General features: G+C 36.5%; 1 protein-coding gene across 2 annotated transcripts in view; it reads left to right on the top strand.

The window, feature by feature from the left end:
- LOC102804005 (E3 ubiquitin-protein ligase MGRN1-like) overlaps window positions 1–20,615 on the top strand; it is a 46,179-nt gene extending 25,564 nt beyond the window's left edge. The window contains exons 13-16 of one of the 2 annotated variants that reach the window (XM_085502145.1): window positions 4,279–4,447; window positions 10,140–10,515; window positions 14,085–14,137; window positions 18,156–20,615. In XM_085502145.1, coding sequence (XP_085358271.1) covers window positions 4,279–4,447; window positions 10,140–10,515; window positions 14,085–14,116 — 577 coding nt within the window. In that variant the 3' untranslated portion in view covers window positions 14,117–14,137; window positions 18,156–20,615. The remainder of the gene's footprint in view (window positions 1–4,278; window positions 4,448–10,139; window positions 10,516–14,084; window positions 14,138–18,155) is intronic. The other variant, XM_085502144.1, reaches the window with a different exon arrangement.
- The last annotated feature ends 1,939 nt before the right edge of the window (window positions 20,616–22,554 follow it).

Below are 22,554 nucleotides of genomic sequence, written 5' to 3'. Positions count from 1 at the left end.
TATCATATTCACTTGATGCGAAATGATTTTTGCCATGGTTGACATCTAAATTAGAATACTTGTAAGCTTTTACACATAGGTTTGATATGTGTAATTATGCTGGATATACCTCTGTCAGATTTGTTCATTTCATGACTATAACTTAAATTCTCATATTGAAGGGATGTTGCCGTCCATCCATTTCCTACTTGGGTCGATTAAGTTCATACTTCACTTATAAATCAGACATTATATTGGACATGTGCACATGCATTGGTTTCATCATATTCCTTAACCGATCAAGTTTGAACTCAGTCATGCATGGACCGATTATGTTCAGAATTATGTTGAGCATAATTGGACCATAATGCACATCATTTTATTTTTTGGATGTGGTTCGAAATGGCCGACAGGCAGCCATTTTGTTTGAAAGAATGCAGGTTGGGAGCTATATATTGAATGTGCCTTGACTGGTTAACTTCACACATACACCACATATCAGGTCAAATATCTCACAAGGAGTATGTCATTGATAATGATGTGTTTCAAAAAGAATATTTTTGTCACTTTTGGTCTAAAATTTTATTTCAGACTTCTTGTTGAAAACTGTGACCCTACTTTGATATTTTAATATAATCTGTAATTGGCCCTCTATCACAATTGTTCATTTGTAACAATATTATCAACGTTTAATGAATATTTAATATCACATTAGCTCATTTTCATTCATTTTATCACTCTGTGTTGGCATATGTAATTTAGAAATATTTAATTTTTTTTAAAATACCTTTTGTTAAAAACTGTTGAGCAACAGACCAATAACCCATTTTTAGCTCCGCTGTCGACTTTGTCGAGTGGAGCTTATCATATGAGTGATCATCTGGCGTCGGCGTCAGCGTCCGCGTCCGTTGTCTGTGTCAATGTTTTACTTTTTCGACTTCTTCTTGAAAACTACAAGCCTGAATGCTTTGATACTTGGTGTATATGTACCTTGGGTAGACCTCTCTCAGATTTGTTCATTTCATGATCATATCTTCAATTCTCTAATTTTGGTGAATATTTTTAGCTTCGCTGTCGACTTTGTCGAGCGGAGCTTATCATATGAGTGATTGTCCGTCGGCGTCCATCAGCGTCCGTCGTCCGTGTCAGTGTTTTACTCTTTCGACTTCTTCTTGAAAACTACAAGGCTGAATGCTTTGATACTTGGTGTATATGTACCTTGGGTAGACCTCTCTTAGGTTTGTTCATTTCATGTTGATATCTTCAATTCTCTAATTTTGGTGAACATTTTTGTCATTTTTGATAGAAAGTGATATTTTCGACTTCTTGTTAAAAACCGCAAGTCCAATTGCTTTGATACTACATATATAGGTACTACATGTGGACCTCTCTCAGATTTGTTCATTTCGTGATGATATCTTCAATTCTCTAATTTTGGTGAATATTTTTGTAATTCTTGGTAAAAAGTGATATTTTTGACTTCTTGTTAAAAACCAATAGTTCAATTGCTTTGATATTATTAGTCCCCGTTCGGACGCAGTCCGAAAACGGGGACTTATGTTTTGCCCTGTGTGCGTCCGTGCGTCCGTGCGTCCGTGCGTCCGTGCGTCCGTGATCACCTGTATCTCGAACATGCATGGACCGATTAAGTTCAAACTTCACTCATACATCACACATTATATGGGACATATGCACATGCATTTTTTTCATGATCCGATTAACGATAGCCGAATAGCGGCCATTTTAAGGCCGAAAATGCATCAAAATCGCACATTTTCACCATTCCGGACCCGGATCTCAGTTATGCATGGACGGATTTTGTTCAAATTTGGTACATACATTAAACATAATAGGACCTTGATGCACGTCATTTTTTTTTTTGGATCGGGTTCGAAATGGCCGACTGGCGGCCATTTTGTTTTAAAGAATTCAGTTCTGGATCCGTATCTGAGACATGCTTGGATTGATCGAGTTCAAACTTCACACACACAAGGTACATCATGTCACAAATATGTATGTGCATTTGTTTCATGATCTCATTAACGATAGCCAAATGGCGGCCGCTTTAAGGCCGAAAATGCATTGAAATCGCACATTTTCACCATTCCGGACCTGGATCTCAGTTATGCATGGACGGATTTCATTCAAATTTGGTACATACATTAAACATAATAGGACCTTGATGCACGTCATTTTTTTTTTCGGATCAAGTTCGAAATAGCCGACTGGCGGCCATTTTGTTTTAAAGAATTCAGTTCTGGATCCGTATCCGAGACATGTCTGGATTGATCAAGTTCAAACTTCACACACACAAGGTACATCATGTCACAAATATGTATGTGCATTTGTTTCATGATCTCATTAACGATAGCCGAATAGCGGCCATTTTAATGCCGAAAATGCATCAAAATCGCTCATTTTCACCATTCCGGACCCGGATCTCAGTTATGCATGGACGGATTTTGTTCAAATTTGGTACATACATTAAACATAATAGGACCTTGATGCACGTCATTTTTTTTTGGGGGATCGGGTTTGAAATGGCCGACTGGCGGCCATTTTGTTTTAAAGAATTCAGTTCTGGATCCGTATCTGAGACATGCTTGGATTGATCGAGTTCAAACTTCACACACACAAGGTACATCATGTCACAAATATGTATGTGCATTTGTTTCATGATCTCATTAACGATAGCCAAATGGCGGCCGCTTTAAGGCCGAAAATGCATTGAAATCGCACATTTTCACCATTCCGGACCCGGATGTCAGTTATGCATGGACGGATTTCATTCAAATTTGGTACATACATTAAACATAATAGGACCTTGATGCACGTCATTTTTTTTTCGGATCAAGTTCGAAATAGCCGACTGGCGGCCATTTTGTTAAAGAATTCAGTTGTGGATCCGTATCCAAGACATGTCTGGATTGATCAAGTTCAAACTTCACACACACATGGTACATCATGTCACAAATAGATATGTGCATTTGTTTCATGATCTGCTTAACAATAGCGGAATGATGGCCATTTTAAGGCCGAAAATGCATCAAAATCACATATTTTCACAATTCCAGAACCGGATCTCAGTCATGCATGGATGGATTTTGTTCAGATTTAGCACAATGTGTTGTACATATGCAGGTGCATTTCGGTCATGATCTGCTTTGAATGTATATGTCACTCAAATATGAACGGAACGGGGACGTGTCATTGACAATGACTTGTATATATAGGTACTACATGTGGACCTCTCTCAGATTTGTTCATTTTGTGATAATATCTTCAACTCTCTAATTTTGGTGAATATTTTTGTAATTTTTGGTAAAAAGTGATATTTTCGACTTCTTGTTAAAAACCAAAAGTTCATTTGCTTTGATATTACATATATAGATACTACATGTAGACCTTTCTCAGATTTGTTCATTTCGTGATGATATCTTCAATTCTCTAATTTTGGTGAATATTTTTGTCATTTTTGGTAGAAAGTGATATTTTCGACTTCTTGTTAAAAACTGCAAGTCGGATTGCTTTGATACTATACATATTGTTCATTTTTTAATGATGTCTTCAGTTCTTTAATTGAAATGTGCATTGCTAACAGCGGAGCTATCTCAGCCGATAGGCTGCTTGTTGTCATTTTTGGTAAAAAGTGATATTTTCGACTTCTCGTTAAAAACCGCAAGTATAATTACTTTGATATTACATGTATAGGTACTACATGTGGATCTCTCTCAGATTTGTTCATTTTGTAATGATATCTTTAGTTTTCTAATTTTGGTGAATATTTTTGTCATTTTTAGTAAAAAGTGATATTTTCGACTTCTTGTTAAAAACCGCAAGTCCAATTGCTTTGATATTACATATATAGGTACTACATGTGGAACTCTTTCAGATTTGTTCATTTTGTAATGATGTTTTTAATTCTCTAATTTTGGTGAATATTTTTGTCATTTTTGGTAAAAAGTGATATTTTCGACTTCTTGTTAAAAACCGCAAGTCCAATTGCTTTGATATTACATACCGGTACATAGGTATTACATGTGGACCTTGTTAATTTCGTGGTGATATCTTTAATTACTTAATTTTGATGATTATTTTTGTCATTTTTGGTGAAAAGTGATATTTTTGAATTCTTGTTGAAAACAGCAAGGTCCGTTGCTTTGATACTATACATATTGTTCATTTTCTAATGATATCTTCAGTTCTTTAATTGAAATGTGCATTGCTAACAGGGGAGCTATCTCAGTCGACAGGCTGCTTGTTTACTTAACTGATAGATTCTTGTGTTTTATTGTACAGGAAGCCTTCTCATGGAGCTAATTCATTGGGAAGTAACTCACTCCGCGGTTCAGCTGTGCTGGAAGAAGCGGAAGAATGTAGAGAAGATGCCACATCAAGAAAAGTTTTACAACCTGTAGAGAATGCCAATAGAAATGCTCTCGTACTACCTGTGCCAGTAGAAATCCGAGTAAGTACATATTACAACCAGTAGAGAATGCCAATAGAAATGCTCTCATACTACCTGTGCCAGTAGAAATCCGAGTAAGTACACATTACAACCAGTAGAGAATGCCAATAGAAATGCTCTCATACTACCTGTGTCAGTAGAAATCCGAGTAAGTACACATTACAACCAGTAGAGAATGCCAATAGAAATGCTCTCATACTACCTGTGTCAGTAGAAATCCGAGTAAGTACATATTACAACCAGTAGAGAATGCCAATAGAAATGCTCTCATACTACCTGTGCCAGTAGAAATCCGAGTAAGTACATATTACAACCAGTAGAGAATGCCAATAGAAATGCTCTCATACTACCTGTGTCAGTAGAAATCCGAGTAAGTACATATTACAACCAGTAGAGAATGCCAATAGAAATGCTCTCATACTACCTGTGCCAGTAGAAATCCGAGTAAGTACATATTACAACCAGTAGAGAATGCCAATAGAAATGCTCTCATACTACCTGTGTCAGTAGAAATCCGAGTAAGTACATATTACAACCAGTAGAGAATGCCAATAGAAATGCTCTCATACTACCTGTGCCAGTAGAAATCCGAGTAAGTACATATTACAACCAGTAGAGAATGCCAATAGAAATGCTCTCATACTACCTGTGCCAGTAGAAATCCGAGTAAGTACATATTACAACCAGTAGAGAATGCCAATAGAAATGCTCTCATACTACCTGTGTCAGTAGAAATCCGTGTAAGTACATATTACAACCAGTAGAGAATGCCAATAGAAATGCTCTCATACTACCTGTGTCAGTAGAAATCCGAGTAAGTACATATTACAACCAGTAGAGAATGCCAATAGAAATGCTCTCATACTACCTGTGTCAGTAGAAATCCGAGTAAGTACATATTACAACCAGTAGAGAATGCCAATAGAAATGCTCTCATACTACCTGTGTCAGTAGAAATCCGTGTAAGTACATATTACAACCAGTAGAGAATGCCAATAGAAATGCTCTCATACTACCTGTGTCAGTAGAAATCCGTGTAAGTACATATTACAACCAGTAGAGAATGCCAATAGAAATGCTCTCATACTACCTGTGTCAGTAGAAATCCGTGTAAGTACATATTACAACCAGTAGAGAATGCCAATAGAAATGCTCTCATACTACCTGTGTCAGTAGAAATCCGAGTAAGTACATATTACAACCAGTAGAGAATGCCAATAGAAATGCTCTCATACTACCTGTGTCAGTAGAAATCCGAGTAAGTACATATTACAACCAGTAGAGAATGCCAATAGAAATGCTCTCATACTACCTGTGTCAGTAGAAATCCGAGTAAGTACATATTACAACCAGTAGAGAATGCCAATAGAAATGCTCTCATACTACCTGTGTCAGTAGAAATCCGAGTAAGGGAACTGATCATTACCACCAAGCCGGTTTCCTGTGAGTCTCCTGCGGCATGCGTTGCTTTACCGTACCGGTCGTTGCTTTACCGTACCGGCCGCTGCTTTACCGTACCGGCCGTTGCTTTACCGTACCGGCCGCTGCTTTACCGTACCCGAAGGTCATTAGCCGTACCGGCAAGGCCGTTACCGTACTGGCAGGAGGCAATTCACACTTCTGACAAGTTAATTTATGCATTGATTTTCCGGTTTACAGGTAAAATGCCGACCTGTTTAAATTTCAGTTTTATGCACAGGATCGCCAGAGAAAGCAGAACTGTAGAATTAATTTGAGTAGAATTTGTTTAGTTTGTAGTTATAGTCTGTTTATAAATCATTTTGTTCATGTTTGCTATACGGTAGCTTTCGAGGTCAAATACACCACCAGGGCAATTTGTTGCGTCTTTTTATTTGTCAGAGATTAAACTTTACCATTATTATTGCATAATATTTACATTCAAGTTGCGCGTGATAATGCTACACATGATTTTTGTGAGACCATGGAGCTCCCAGTACGTCCAAGTGAACTGTTGGATATGACTACAGACGGAACTGCGTCTTTATTTTATACGATTTTTTTTTTTAAATCGGGATCAGTGCTCCCAAATCAACTGAGCCGACAAAGTGGATTACAAAAATAACAGTTCCATGAAAGTGGCTATATTTGTGTATGATGAATCCTGAGTCGGTAGTTTTGGCATGTAACCTAATGGTTTTGGTTATTGTTACAAATGCACAGTGCAGACGTAATTTTGTTTTCATTTTTTCACTTTATCTGGCGCCAGTGCACGTGTGCTTGGATGTTTTTTTATTCAGTGATTGGGCTAAATATTTGACGACGTTGCCAACGTATTCAACATACGAAAATAGCATGTGTGTGCGTGTGCGCGAATGATAGATGCAGACGAGATTTCTCGTCGCAACGCGTTTTATTAGTTTATTTCCAACGCGAGTGGTCGGCGCCTTTGATTGCGTTTAGTTTGTTCTTTCATTCGCAAAATCTATCGCCGGCACCGTTTATTTTGTTATGTCTCACAACTGAATGTCCAAGCTGACTTTGTATTGGCTGTAATTATATTTTTTTTTTTGTAAAACAAAAAAAAGTCCCGACCTTTCCAGTCTAAAACGTATTCTGCCCCAAACCAAACAGCCCTTTTCAGGGCCAATCACATGTTCCAAAAAGAGATGTACCGGCACACTTGCACACTCTGTTTTGTTATAATAAAGTTACATTGGGGATTGTTGGAAGGGATGTGTAAATATGTTTGGTCAATTCCATAAGCAAAATCACAAAATGAGGTCGAAAAGCAATGGAAAAATGTTGAACTAGAGCAAGGTCAAATTCCGTTTTACGCACTTGAATTTTATCTGGACTACGTGCACGCGTTGCGCGTGTTATTGTCGACAAAGTATCAAAACAGATTTTCGAACGCCCAAGCCCGAATTTAAATACATGTGAGCTCGGCCAAGCGAGTCACGCTGACAGATTATGCAAGTATCATCGAATTCATGCGACAGGTTGAGACGTTTTATTCAACGTTGTGGGTAAGCTACGATTTAGGACTGTCGTTTTATAGCGTTACAGGCGATCATGAATATGTGAATAACACACATATATTGAAAAAAACACATGCGAAGAATTTCAGAAAGACTTTTTTATTTAATTTATTTATTTATTTGTATTTCGACGGTTGCCCGACTTTCTTTCCACTGTGTGAGCTACTGACAAATATAAACAAATAATTAAACCATGAGTCCTCTAGTCGACTGGGACGTAACACTCTTTTGTACAAGTCCTAAAAAAAAATTCTTATTGTTTGCAAAATGCCCAATTAATTCATGCATGACTCACGGTTACCGGCAGGGCGCCGATCAGTTACCGGGGCTTTGTTTACCATGCATTCATTAATCGAAGGTGATAAATAGTCGGTATTGGTCCTATCAGTACGGTAATTGTCCAGCCGGTACAGTAAAGCACCGGCCGGTACGGTAACGCAACGGTCGGTACGGTAACGCAACGGTCGGTACGGTAACGCAACGGTCGGTACGGTAAAGCAACGACCGGTACGGTAAACCGAGTCAAACTCACAGGAAACCGGCTGGGTGGTAATGATCAGTTCCCTAAGTACATATTACAACCAGTAGAGAATGCCAATAGAAATGCTCTCATACTGCCTGTGTCAGTAGAAATCCGAGTAAGTACATATTACAACCAGTAGAGAATGCCAATAGAAATGCTCTCATACTACCTGTGTCAGTAGAAATCCGAGTAAGTACATATTACAACCAGTAGAGAATGCCAATAGAAATGCTCTCATACTACCTGTGCCAGTAGAAATCCGAGTAAGTACACATTACAACCAGTAGAGAATGCCAATAGAAATGCTCTCATACTACCTGTGTCAGTAGAAATCCGAGTAAGTACACATTACAACCAGTAGAGAATGCCAATAGAAATGCTCTCATACTACCTGTGCCAGTAGAAATCCGTGTAAGTACATATTACAACCAGTAGAGAATGCCAATAGAAATGCTCTCATACTACCTCTGTCAGTAGAAATCCGAGTAAGTACATATTACAACCAGTAGAGAATGCCAATAGAAATGCTCTCATACTACCTGTGTCAGTAGAAATCCGAGTAAGTACATATTACAACCAGTAGAGAATGCCAATAGAAATGCTCTCATACTACCTGTGCCAGTAGAAATCCGAGTAAGTACACATTACAACCAGTAGAGAATGCCAATAGAAATGCTCTCATACTACCTGTGTCAGTAGAAATCCGAGTAAGTACACATTACAACCAGTAGAGAATGCCAATAGAAATGCTCTCATACTACCTGTGCCAGTAGAAATCCGAGTAAGTACACATTACAACCAGTAGAGAATGCCAATAGAAATGCTCTCATACTACCTGTGCCAGTAGAAATCCGAGTAAGTACACATTACAACCAGTAGAGAATGCCAATAGAAATGCTCTCATACTACCTGTGCCAGTAGAAATCCGTGTAAGTACACATTACAACCAGTAGAGAATGCCAATAGAAATGCTCTCATACTACCTGTGCCAGTAGAAATCCGTGTAAGTACATATTACAACCAGTAGAGAATGCCAATAGAAATGCTTTCATACTACCTGTGCCAGTAGAAATCCGAGTAAGTACACATTACAACCAGTAGAGAATGCCAATAGAAATGCTCTCATACTACCTGTGTCAGTAGATATTACAACCAGTAGAGAATGCCAATAGAAATGCTCTCATACTACCTGTGCCAGTAGAAATCCGTGTAAGTACATATTACAACCAGTAGAGAATGCCAATAGAAATGCTCTCATACTACCTGTGCCAGTAGAAATCCGAGTAAGTACACATTACAACCAGTAGAGAATGCCAATAGAAATGCTCTCATACTACCTGTGTCAGTAGATATTACAACCAGTAGAGAATGCCAATAGAAATGCTCTCATACTACCTGTGCCAGTAGAAATCCGTGTAAGTATACATTACAACCAGTAGAGAATGCCAATAGAAATGCTCTCGTACTACCTGTGTCAGTAGATATTACAACCAGTAGAGAATGCCAATAGAAATGCTCTCATACTACCTGTGCCAGTAGAAATCCGTGTAAGTATACATTACAACCAGTAGAGAATGCCAATAGAAATGCTCTCGTACTACCTGTGTCAGTAGATATTACAACCAGTAGAGAATGCCAATAGAAATGCTTTCATACTACCTGTGCCAGTAGAAATCCGAGTAAGTACATATTACAACCAGTAGAGAATGCCAATAGAAATGCTCTCATACTACCTGTGCCAGTAGAAATCCGAGTAAGTACATATTACAACCAGTAGAGAATGCCAATAGAAATGCTTTCATACTACCTGTGCCAGTAGAAATCCGAGTAAGTACACATTACAACCAGTAGAGAATGCCAATAGAAATGCTTTCATACTACCTGTGCCAGTAGAAATCCGTGTAAGTACATATTACAACCAGTAGAGAATGCCAATAGAAATACTTTCATACTACCTGTGCCAATAGAAATCCGAGTAAGTACACATTACAACCAGTAGAGAATGCCAATAGAAATACTTTCATACTACCTGTGCCAGTAGAAATCCGAGTAAGTACATATTACAACCAGTAGAGAATGCCAATAGAAATACTTTCATACTACCTGTGCCAGTAGAAATCCGAGTAAGTACACATAATAATTCCCTTGATCTTTTATTTTAACTCTTTAGCCATCAAATAAGACAGAAAAGACAAAGCCAAGAAAGTTATCACTCCCAACTCCAACATCACCACCATACAGTTCACCAATAGTATCACCGATATCTAACCCAATGTCTGAAACGACTCCAGAACCTATGTCAGAAGGAGTATCTGATTGCCCGTCATGTAGAAATTCAAACACTGTTTTGGCAGATAGTGCTGAAGTCCAGAAGTCACCCACAGTTGTATCCCCTTCTTCTGAGAAAAGTACACCAATTACTAATGATTGTGAGGTGACCGAGAAAACAGACGGTCCAAAAGAGGTGATTTATGATGATGTGTTGTATCCGGATGACTGTGAAGATGATGACGAAATACCGTATGAAGAAGATGTTTATAGTGGAGGTGAGATAAATCACTAATGAGAGAAAGACTCACAAACTAAGTTCTTACAATCATGTCATTGCTGTGATTTTACAATGATGTGGGAGAACAACGCTGAATTATTATTTGGAGAATAAATATATCTACTATAACATTGTATGTTTTATAAAAAATAATGTAAATTGAATTACCTTGTTGTTGCTCTGGTTGCACTAACTGCAAATCCTCTTTCTAGACTAGGACATTATAAAATATAATTATATCCTACATTGTATCTCCAGGACTCACTTCACAAATTTGTTATTTTTAATTCGTGCATAAAGTGAACACAATTGTATAAGTAGTTCTGTGATTACTTAGTTGTGAGTCTTCTCAAGCAAAAAATATTTTATATGATTCATCGATGACTTTTCACCCATTTACATGCACAAGATATGACAAGATAACAACTAATGCTTCATTTCTATGATTTTATTGAACCCTATCTGATTTGATTTCAGCATTAGTTTCCATATAGATTGACTAGGAACCAAACCAAGCTGCTATATTTTTTTCTTGTTAGTTCTCCATCTGTGTGAATCACTCATAGTTCTCTCAGGTTAAAGTTACACAAGACTTGTATGGAATCCTACATTATTTTTGTTTGAGTATTTAAAATATTAATGACTGTGATTGCGGATAAACTAAATAATTGCAAGAGTTACGGTACATAAGATACACCCAAATTTGTTCAAGATTGAGTGTTGACAAACCAGAGAGAATTAAGTTTGAATCGATCCTTTTGCTTGTACCATTTAGCTTTTATCATACCTGTAGTGTAAAATTTCTGTATAGTTAGATAACCTGCACACCGTTTCTCTCAGGCATACATTTCTAGGCTGCTTTTAAAGAGGTTTGAACTGTATTGGAAACTGAATGTTATTTTTGTGTGTATTAAATATGGAGCTGACAGAAATTTTTTTGTTGGGCAATTGCAACTTTTTCATTTCATCATTGGTTTTTATGCTAAAAATATGTCAATATGTCCAAAAAATTAACTATGTGCTGAAAATTTAGTGAGGTACTTTGATCTGAACAAAGAAAAGTTTACTCTGCAATGATGCTGTACTTCTTTGGTCATAAGCCCCTACTTTGGTGAAGCCCAGCCCTTACTTTTAGACATTTGATGAGTTTAGAGCATCCTTGATTACAATAACGATTTTGTTTATTGAAATATGCATTGTTTCATTCATGAAAATTGTGATTGGTGGTGTAGTTCTTGTTTTAGATCTGCTGATATCGTTTGTTGTCCATTCACTGTTCGTCAACTATTACATTTTCGTCTTCTTCTTGAAAAATACCAGATGGATTGCCTTGTTATGTTATAATACATGTATGTAGGTGAAACCTTGGTGAAACCTTGTCAAAGGACATCATTTTACTTTTATGAACAATCACAGTGTTTGTTGTGACTATCCGGAATAGGGTGTGACCTGTTGACAACTGTGAAAGGGGTTAAATCCTTTTTCCTCACTCAGGTTAGCTTTCAAAAATTGCAAATCACCATTTAAATTTTTGTTGTTTTTTTGGTCAAAATCAATGCCATCATCAATATTTGGAAAATCCCAGTAAATTGCATCAGCATTTTATAGAAGACTAGACCAGTCAGAAATTGTTTTGCATCAAGAGTTTGCCAATGATTGAAAATATTTGAAGATAAAGATCTTGGCTTCTACTGTTTTCCCACAGACCCTAATAATTTTACAACATAAATTCAAATGGTATGTAATAATAGTATGTGTAAGAAGATATGCATACTTTTTTGTGAATATTTTTGTTCTTCATTGTAAAAGTATTTTGAAAATCAATGATGACGCAGCTTATTTTGCAATTATCCTCAAAGAGACGTGTATTCCTCACTGTCAATTGGATAATTTTTCAAGAGGGGATGACATGGTTACGATGTTAAACAAACAACAGCTGTTCGTTTCTACCATGAGTCATCCTTTGGTGTAATAAGCCCACCCTTTATTTTCCCAGATTTTACTTATTGAGCCCATGGGGTTAAGAATTGGGGAAGTATGGTAACTACTTCATTAGAATTACAGGAGGGATGCTTTTAACTTTTGGCAATTATGGTTATACATGTAAAACATTCTGCAATCTTGCCTTTCGATTTAGTGTCAAGTGAATTATCTGCTAAATATATCAATTTCTAACCAATCTCACAGGGTGAAACGCAGGTGGCAGGGAGTAAAATAGCTGTATAGCACAGTAAAGCATGCAGTAACATGAACACTTTTGTCTTGTACTTCTTTGAAATCTGGGCACCAAAGTGAATACCGTATGTTGTATTTTTCCTATCAAAATTAGGTACAAATATGTGGCCTAATTTCTAGAATTTTCTCACAACTGTTAACACAATGCAAACCATGTTCTTCTCAGCACCATACTAGTTTAAAATGAGAAATACCATAAAAACTATCGGTCTATAAATTCGCACACCCAATTTATTTTAAACTAATTATTAAATTTATCCTGAAGCTCAAAAAATTATTTTAAAATTTCAGTTTTAGTTTCAGTTCGTGCCCTAATTTGTTATGTACATGTACATGCCATGGAAATCATTATTGGAATAAAAAACATGTTACAAAACTTGACATGCATTGTTGTATGCATCACATTTATTTGGTGATCACAGCCAGAGGTAGCAACACATCAGCAGCAATTTAAACAAAACGTGAACTTCATAGACAGGCATGGAGCAGGAAAAATAGTCTTTTAAAACAGTGTATACCTAAATCGTTACATTTCCTTGGTCAACGTGTATAAAAAGCATTGTCAGCTTGAGTGACTTTGGTGAACATGTCTATCTCGTTGAAAGGTTGAAAGCTCATTGCCATCGTATATATGGATGCTATGAATGACCTGATGTGTAAATTTACATATTTGATTGCATTACTGCTTGACCCTATGTCGTAATTCCTCGTGTATAGTCCAAGCTCACCAGATTAATGAGAGCTCTTCGTTGCATAATTTTAAATTTCTTATTTCATCTAAATTATTATTTGTTATTTTTTTGAATAGCCACCAAGGGCATAACTTGAATTTCACTGCCTTATTTGTTGGCAGATTTGCCTATTGTCTACAAAGCTTCATTTAAAAAAAAATAATAACTACATGTACATGCATAAAAGAAATAACTTCATAAAAATCATAACAGTGCTTCCAAATGGAAATAGCATACCTACAATTTAGAGAATATAAAATAATGCACTTATGATCATACATGGTTTGTTTTGTGTTAACAGTCAACCAAACATGCTGAACATGAATTTTTTTTAACAAATTATGTCAACTTCTTTATTAATTTAGAATATTACTAAAGCAGCTTGTATCATTTGATTACTGCCAGTTTTACTTTATTTCACATTTCACATTTTTTTGCACGTGTGTTTAGATTTATCTTTCTGAAGACAGCATAAATATATACTCACATTAGTGAGGAATGAATTATCTGGTAATTTCATGTTGACAAATTCAAAGCTGGAATGAAAACCCCCAAAAAACAAAACAGAACAAAAGTTGTGTAATTCTTTTTGTATATGCAGCTGATGACACGGACTCTGAACTGTATGCCTGACTTGGATCTCCAAATCTCATGGTATGTCTGTGGAAGTACTGTTTTATTATTATACCTTGTTTACCATATGCTTCCATTTAATCATTATTTTCAGCTAGTGTGATGGTCTTATCCCAGAACTATGGAACTGTGTAAACACGTCTACATCAGTTTAATATATTGTTTTATGTTGTCAGGTGTCGCTTTCTATCTTTGTTTTTCTTTTAGTTGCTCTTTTATAATACATGTATATTTGCATTTACTACATTATTTGCGATATTTCCTTGTTTCACACTGACAGTTGCATAATATCGTTTTAAGGTGACAGTTACTGGCCTGAAGAGTATACATAATGGTGCACATCCATACATCTTCTAGATTCTTCAATTAAAAATAACATTTTATAAAAACTTGCTTTATGTTTAAACAGTGTGTAATAAAAAGATTCTGCATGTACATGTAAATGCATATACATTTGTAATGCTATTTTGTGTAGTACGTCTCTTATATTTATTTCTTATTGAATTCTATCACTTGTATTTATTATACAATTTTTTTGTATACGTGTATATACGTTTATGACATGCATACATGCATACATAACTTTGTCAGTGTTTGATATTACCATGTATGCCTAGAAGCAGCAATATTTGACATACTGCAGTCATTGACTGACTAGCGACCAGAGTGAAGCAGCATTTCACACCTTATCATTGACTGACTAGTGACCAGAGTGAAGCAGCATTTCACAGCTTATCATTGACTGACTAGTGACCAGAGTGAAGCAGCATTTCACAGCTTATCATTGACTGACTAGTGACCAGAGTGAAGCAGCATTTCACAGCTTATCATTGACTGACTAGTGACCAGAGTGAAGCAGCATTTCACAGCTTATCATTGACTGACTAGCGACCAGAGTGAAGCAGCATTTCACACCTTATCATTGACTGACTAGTGACCAGAGTGAAGCAGCATTTCACAGCTTATCATTGACTGACTAGTGACCAGAGTGAAGCAGCATTTCACAGCTTATCATTGACTGACTAGCGACCAGAGTGACGCAGCATTTCACAGCTTATCATTGACTGACTAGGGAGCAGAGTAAAAGCAGCATTTCACAGCTTATGATTGATTGACTAGTGACCAGAATAAAAGCAGCATTTCACAGCTTATCATTGACTGACTAGCGACCATAGTGAATAAAGCAGCATTTCACAGCTTATCATTGACTGACTAGCGACCAGAGTAAAAGCAGCATTTCACAGCTTATCATTGACTGACTAGCGATCAGAGTGAAGCAGCATTTCACAGCTTATCATTGACTGACTAGCGATCAGAGTGAAGCAGCATTTCACAGCTTATCATTGACTGACTAGTGACCAGAGTGAAGCAGCATTTCACAGCTTATCATTGACTGACTAGCGACCATAGTGAAGCAGCATTTCACAGCTTATCATTGACTGACTAGCGACCAGAGTGAAGCAGCATTTCACAGCTACTCATTGACATACTAGCGACCAGAGTCAAACAGCATTTCACAGCTACTCATTGACTGACTGGCGACCAGAGTGAAGCAGCATTTCACAGCTTATCATTGACTGACTAGCGACCAGAGTCAAACAGCATTTCACAGCTACTCATTGACTGACTAGCGATCAGAGTGAAGCAGCATTTCACAGCTTATCATTGACTGACTAGCGATCAGAGTGAAGCAGCATTTCACAGCTTATCATTGACTGACTAGTGACCAGAGTGAAGCAGCATTTCACAGCTTATCATTGACTGACTAGCGACCAGAGTGAAGCAGCATTTCACAGCTACTCATTGACTTACTAGCGACCAGAGTCAAACAGCATTTCACAGCTTATCATTGACTGACGAGCGACCAGAATAAAAGCAGCATTTCACAGCTTATCATTGACTGACTAGCGACCAGAGTGAATAAAGCAGCATTTCACAGCTTATCATTGACTGACTAGCGACCAGATTAAAGCAGCATTTCACAGCTTATCATTGACTGACTAGCGACCAGAGTCAAACAGCATTTCACAGCTACTCATTGACTGACTAGCGATCAGAGTGAAGCAGCATTTCACAGCTTATCATTGACTGACTAGCGACCAGAATGACGCAGTATTTCACAGCTTATCATTGACTGACTAGCGACCAGAGTAAAAGCAGCAATTCACAGCTTATCATTGACTGACTAGCGACCAGAATAAAAGCAGCATTTCACAGCTTATCATTGACTGACTAGCGACCAGAGTGAATAAAGCAGCATTTCACAGCTTATCATTGACTGACTAGCGACCAGAGTCAAACAGCATTTCACAGCTACTCATTGACTGACTAGCGACCAGAGTGAAGCAGCATTTCACAGCTTATCATTGACTGACTAGTGACCAGAGTGAAGCAGCATTTCACAGCTACTCATTGACTGACTAGCGACCAGAGTGAAACAGCATTTCACAGCTTATCATTGACTGACTAGCGACCAGAGTGACGCAGCATTTCACAGCTTATCATTGACTGACCATATTGCCAAAGGATGATTTACATGTTACATAGACTCAAGCAATATTTTACATTTTGTCATTGTCTGAAAATATCAGAGTGAATCATTTACATTTTGTCATTGTCTAAAAATACCAGAGTGAATCATTTACATTTTGTCATTGATTGAAAATACCAGAGTGAATCATTTACATTTTGTCATTGTCTGAAAATACCAGAGTGAATCATTTACATTTTGTCATTGTCTGAAAATACCAGAGTGAATCATTTACATTTTGTCATTGATTGACAGCTTGAGATTGGCTGATACTTGCCAAGGTGAACATCATTTGACATGTTTCATTTGACATATCTTGTCACTGAATATTCTGTGAGGCAGTGTTTGACATCTTGTCATTGACTGACCATAGTGAAGCCTAATATGACAAACATACTATTCTGTGAGGTAGTGTTTCACATCTTGTCATTGACTGACCATAGTAAAACAGCATGTGACAAACTCACTAAACAAGTCGGTAGGCTGGTTGGCCATTGGCCCCACTAAAAAACAAGCAACATGTTTTTGGCTGTTTCCATGGTAGGACATGAACGTGAAGCTAACGTAGGTTTATAACTAAAACCGGGCACCGTATACAAAGTTCGCAAAAAAACATTCAGTCTTTAGAAGTCACTTTATTTCATTGCTAGGACATATTCTGCTGTTAAATTTATTATTTCCAAACGTTTTGTGATCGTATTTTCTAAATTGAAGGCAGCATTTACTGTTCATTCAAAGTTCAAAGTTGCGTTGGGATTACGTTGATACAGTGTAACAATGTCGGCGCCGGTGATCTCTTGTCAGTGCGCAATGTAACAGTTTTTTGGCTGTTGCTATGTAACAGTTTTTTGGCTGTTGCTATGGAAACAGTGGGCCAGAATTTGTTTTCAGATTCTGCAACCTAACTAGAGTGAAGGAGTGACTTGCCTGGCAAGTTTGAACCAAATCTGCCCAGCCAAAAAAATCACAAGAGTTAAAAAGCCATTCCCAGTGAACTAGTTACCCCAACTTTGGGGACAAATTTCTCGGTAATGAAAAAAGATATCAAAAATTCAAATAGTGCCCACACCCAGGCTGAGGGGTTGTATCTTAAATTTGTAGGAGGAGATGCATTTGGCGCGAAGCTATCCAAAAATCATTTTTTTTTGGCTTTTGCTATGGCAACGATGTGCCAAAATTTTATTCCAGATTTTTTTTCAATAACTAGGGTGAAGGTTTGACATACCTGCCAAGTTTGAGTGAAATCGGCCAAGCCAAAAAATCACAGAAGAATTAATACGTAAATCACACAGACACAAACACACAAAAGCAATTTTAAGGACAATCCTATCAGAGCGGATCGCCAATATTCTGAGGTGGTAGTGTTTAACTTTGTGTCATTGACTAACACACTGGTAAAGAATCAATGACAGCCATACATCTCCCCTATGCATGCTTGCACTGATCACTTTCAAAATGTAACCCTTGAGACTCTATTATCGTTTTTACATCATGTTTGTTTCTTTGCAGATGGCTTTGAAGACACAGATTCTGTATCTACAAACCCCGGTGCTGGTATTATTTATGACGAGAAGCCAAATGATGAAAATAGTTCTCTGATGGAGAATGGTTTCCAAACAGTTAACCTAGATGTTGAACTTCCTGGCACCCCAATCAGTAGCGATAGCACTCATGAAAGTAGTGGCAGTTACAGCAGCACTTCCAGCATGCGAATGCTTTTATCCACTCCCAGTCATATTAGATTAGAAGATGGTCATGTATCCGATAAGACTGTATAGATTTGTGGGCAAGTTTAAATCTTTCCCAACTCACCTTTCCCAACTCACCTTGCTGTCTGAATGCTACATCTTGCCTGGTGATTTAACAACTATATCTATCCATGTGTTCACCATGTGTTGAATAAAGTGGTCTAGACATACAATATGATTTTACAAAGATACATTACTTACCAATACGCCATTCTTATAAGTCGTGCATTCTTCTCGTCTCAAAATGCCAAATACGAGTGTAAGCAATTTGGTTTAAACTAAGTTTGGTTGTGTAGTGATTCGTAGTGATCAACAATATAATAACATGATGGACAACTACAGATCGAAATGACATTTATGTTTTAAGCAGCCTTTGTTGTCACCCTTCTATGACATGAAATGATTCGTCGCCAGAGGTGCAATTGGTGAGAAAAGTATATTGAGTGTAATTTCTGTCATTTATATTCTGTCTTGTATTGATTCCAGCTTTTAGCAGAAAAACATCGTGATGGAACGACTTTTGACAAATGCCTGATCAAACAGCACACAATCAATCCACTATTACAGATAAACGACTTACAGTGAATGATAATTGTTCATATACTCAAAACTTACAATATTAGGCTAAATTATATACTCTTATTTACCACCTACAACCAATGCATAGTGTATAATAATGGCGAGTTTTGGTTTATTACCCATCTTATAATTAAATTGACGGGTTCAATGTGATATTACATCACTCATCTAATTCTGAATTCTGGATTACAGAAACTGTTCGGAAAATTTATTTTCGTCAACCAATATTTGCTACTCAAGACAGAGAGGTCCAAGTGTCCAAGAAATTGGACAAAATAAAGTACATACTAGGGTCAATCTTAGCTTTTATGCCTGTATATACCATTTTCTGTTGATTATGAGATCTTGCATTGTGTGTAAAATTGATTGTGAAAACCGGACTCGTCATAGTTACGTCAAAAAATTGTATAAGATTCAGCAGATTGTTTTGGGGTTATTTTCACGTTGAAAGAATATGCTATATACATTTGATTACGGTCAATTTTGATGAAGTCAGGGCATTCCAAAGCAATGATCCCTTCTGAAAAACCATATTCAATATTGAGCTATTAAATAATCAAAATCAAGTCATTTAATTTTTGCATATATGTCCAGTCACACATGAAGCGAGATCTCATAGGGTGAGGTCCGTCCTTGAAAATAATGACATTGGTTATGACTTGTTATTGTACTACTTATAATTGTAGTTCTGATTACATATATGGTATATAACATGACAGCATGCATGGTTATACTCTACTCTAGCTAAACAGGTTTATTCAATTATTTTATTGGAGTTTTTTTCTTTTATTTGTTCTGTTATCATTTACATAACACTTATCACATTTTAAGAGTGATAACGTGGGTATACTTATTCATTCATTATCCCCTTTGTCAATGCTGTGTTCATTGTTATTGCTTGTCATGATGATCAGGGTAAATGATGTTATTTAATTATTTGTAAAAAAAAAAAAATGTTAAGTAATGAGCTATGTCTGACCAAGCTTGCATGTTGAATGCAAAGAAGATCATTTAATCATTTCAAATTGTACTAGATCCTCCTTCAATGTCAATTTATATCTATTCCAAATTTAACATTTGTATTCTCTAGCAGTACTTTTGAGTTTTTCTATTAGCCTGAATATTATTTGATTGACCATGTTATGGTTTTGAGTGATTTGTTTATTTAACTTCTATCGCTCATAAACCAACATTTCATACAAGGGGACAATAATAATGTTGTCTTGTTCTCACCAGTCAGATATATAAACCTACATATAGTGAATATGCTCAAAATGTTGAAATGAAACACTGAAAATAAATAAATTACATTATTTATTTAATTATGTTAAATATATTTAATGCTATTGGTTTTGAACCATCATGTTTCAGAAGTAAAATGTATGCTTCTGTAATAAAAATTGTATTCTATGTTCTAAATGGTGAACAACTACACAACCAAATGCAGTTGTCACCATGAGCGATGTATCATGAAAACATTTTTCTTAGCAAAACAAATGTGCATTTAACTTTGCATCCATATGTTTGGGTTGGAATAGTTTGAGATTTATTTACTCAAGTTAAAATGGTTGCGCTATTATAATGTATATAAATTATATTAATGTAAGTTTTTAATCAGCCAATAAAAGAACTGGAATAAGCAGTGTGTAGTATATTGTTTCCTGTATTCAAAATAGTGTGGAATTGTGATTGTCATGGTAAATGACTAATGATTGGGTTAACTGTCATATACTCCATTTTAAATAACCAGGCTGCCACATATGGTAGGAAAGGACTTTAGATTGTACTCTGTTTGAAAGAGATGAGTCCACTTATGGCCTGGCTTATTCAGCATTTTCTTTATTAGCTCATGGCAAATTTCACCCGTTAATCACAATTTCGTTATTTTTTGCCTGCTTCATTAGACTTGAGTCAGTCAGCTGGCGCACACGTGATAATAAAAAAAATATGATATTTACTCTATAGGGGCTGCCATCTTGAATGCCGCATAAAACTAAATAAGAGACGAGTTGTGAAACGCGTTTTTTAGATTCCTACAAATCAGGACAAAAATACCAATCTTTCACAAAAATGCGGTCTGTTGGGGTTATATTAAGCCAACCGATAACAAAATTTAGTCGAATTTGGCGTTTTTGTGTGGAAATATTATTTGCATACGAACACCTAATTACACGAAGAACATAGAACACTTTCCTGGGGTATTTAAAACTAAAAATTGGCATTCCAGCTCTGCAGCCAATCAGCGACGCCTAATGCTTAGACGACAATTTCGGTTTCAAACACCCCGGCTTAGTGGACCTCTCTCAGATTTGTTTATTTTGTAATGATATCTTTAGTTATCTAATTTTGGTGAATATTTTTGGTAAAAAGTGATATTTTCGACTTCCATCAGGACAACTTTGCCCACCAGCAGTGAACACTTGAGTGGAAGTAATTCAAATCACCGACACATTTACGAATATGTATAAACAAGATTCAACTCAGAATTCCGCAAATGCATATTGCCTCTGTAAGCAGACGAGCTCCCTGTTACGCCACATTATTATAATTCTTCGGGGGGGGGGGGGGGGGGGGGTTCAGCAAACTCTTATAAAATTGGTATAACTCTCCGACTCTTCAACAAATAATTTCTGTAGCAAAGTGTTTACTACCATGCATAGATTATAAAACCAATAAAATTATTCCACTTGCGTATTGGTTGCAGTTTTTATTTAGATTAAAATAATTTATTCAAAAGAATTCATTGTGTACTATTTCTGCAAGGATATATATGTTCTATATGAATATATCAAAATTATGTACGCAGTCAATCTTGGTGCAAGAAAGTACATTTTAGTCAAAATATTGCAATTAACCAACTGGAAATCATGCACACGTTCACGAAAAGATGCAATAGAAGTTAAGAGACACACCAACAACATGAATGTAAATTTGTTTGTAAACTCATTGACTTAGCTGTGGGTCCATAGATCTTGTGTCGGTCTTTTGTCGTTGTAATGATATTTTAGTAATTCTGATACATTTGGTATTAAAAGTTGTAATTTGTGGATATTGAAATGTTATCGACAGAAATTCTATGGTTCCTCTCATAGACTTGCGTAACAGAAACCAGGTTCATGTTCAAAACTCGTCAACTAAATTGTCATATTGGAGCAATATTAGTTTGACAATAAAGTACAAAATATGAAATTGAGTATATGTGGGAGCAGTGATACATGACCCAAATTACAGTGACTGCATGTTAATTTTTGATTTTCCAAACTATGCCTTTAATGCCAACATCTGATAATAAAATTAACAGAACCAATAGTAAACAGTTGCCATAGGAATGCACTATTTTAATATTTATTTTAATTTATATTATTAATATTCAACGTTGAAGCTCTGGGTCAGAAAAGTCAGTTCAATTAGTTCAAACAAAGCAGTCTTATGCTTTGTTTGAACTAATTGAACTGACTTTTCTCTCAAAGTATCCTCATCAAATGAATGAATGCATCCGTCTCAGATTTGTGTTACGTTGATAGAATTTTCATTGGTCGGGTGGATGTACGTGCCTTCCAGATCGTGCTTTCGCATCTCAA

This window comes from Saccoglossus kowalevskii, chromosome 8, assembly GCF_978046115.1.
Source record: "Saccoglossus kowalevskii chromosome 8, keSacKowa6.1, whole genome shotgun sequence".
NCBI classification, from domain to species: domain Eukaryota; kingdom Metazoa; phylum Hemichordata; class Enteropneusta; family Harrimaniidae; genus Saccoglossus; species Saccoglossus kowalevskii.
This window is presented reverse-complemented; position numbering and strand designations above follow the sequence as displayed.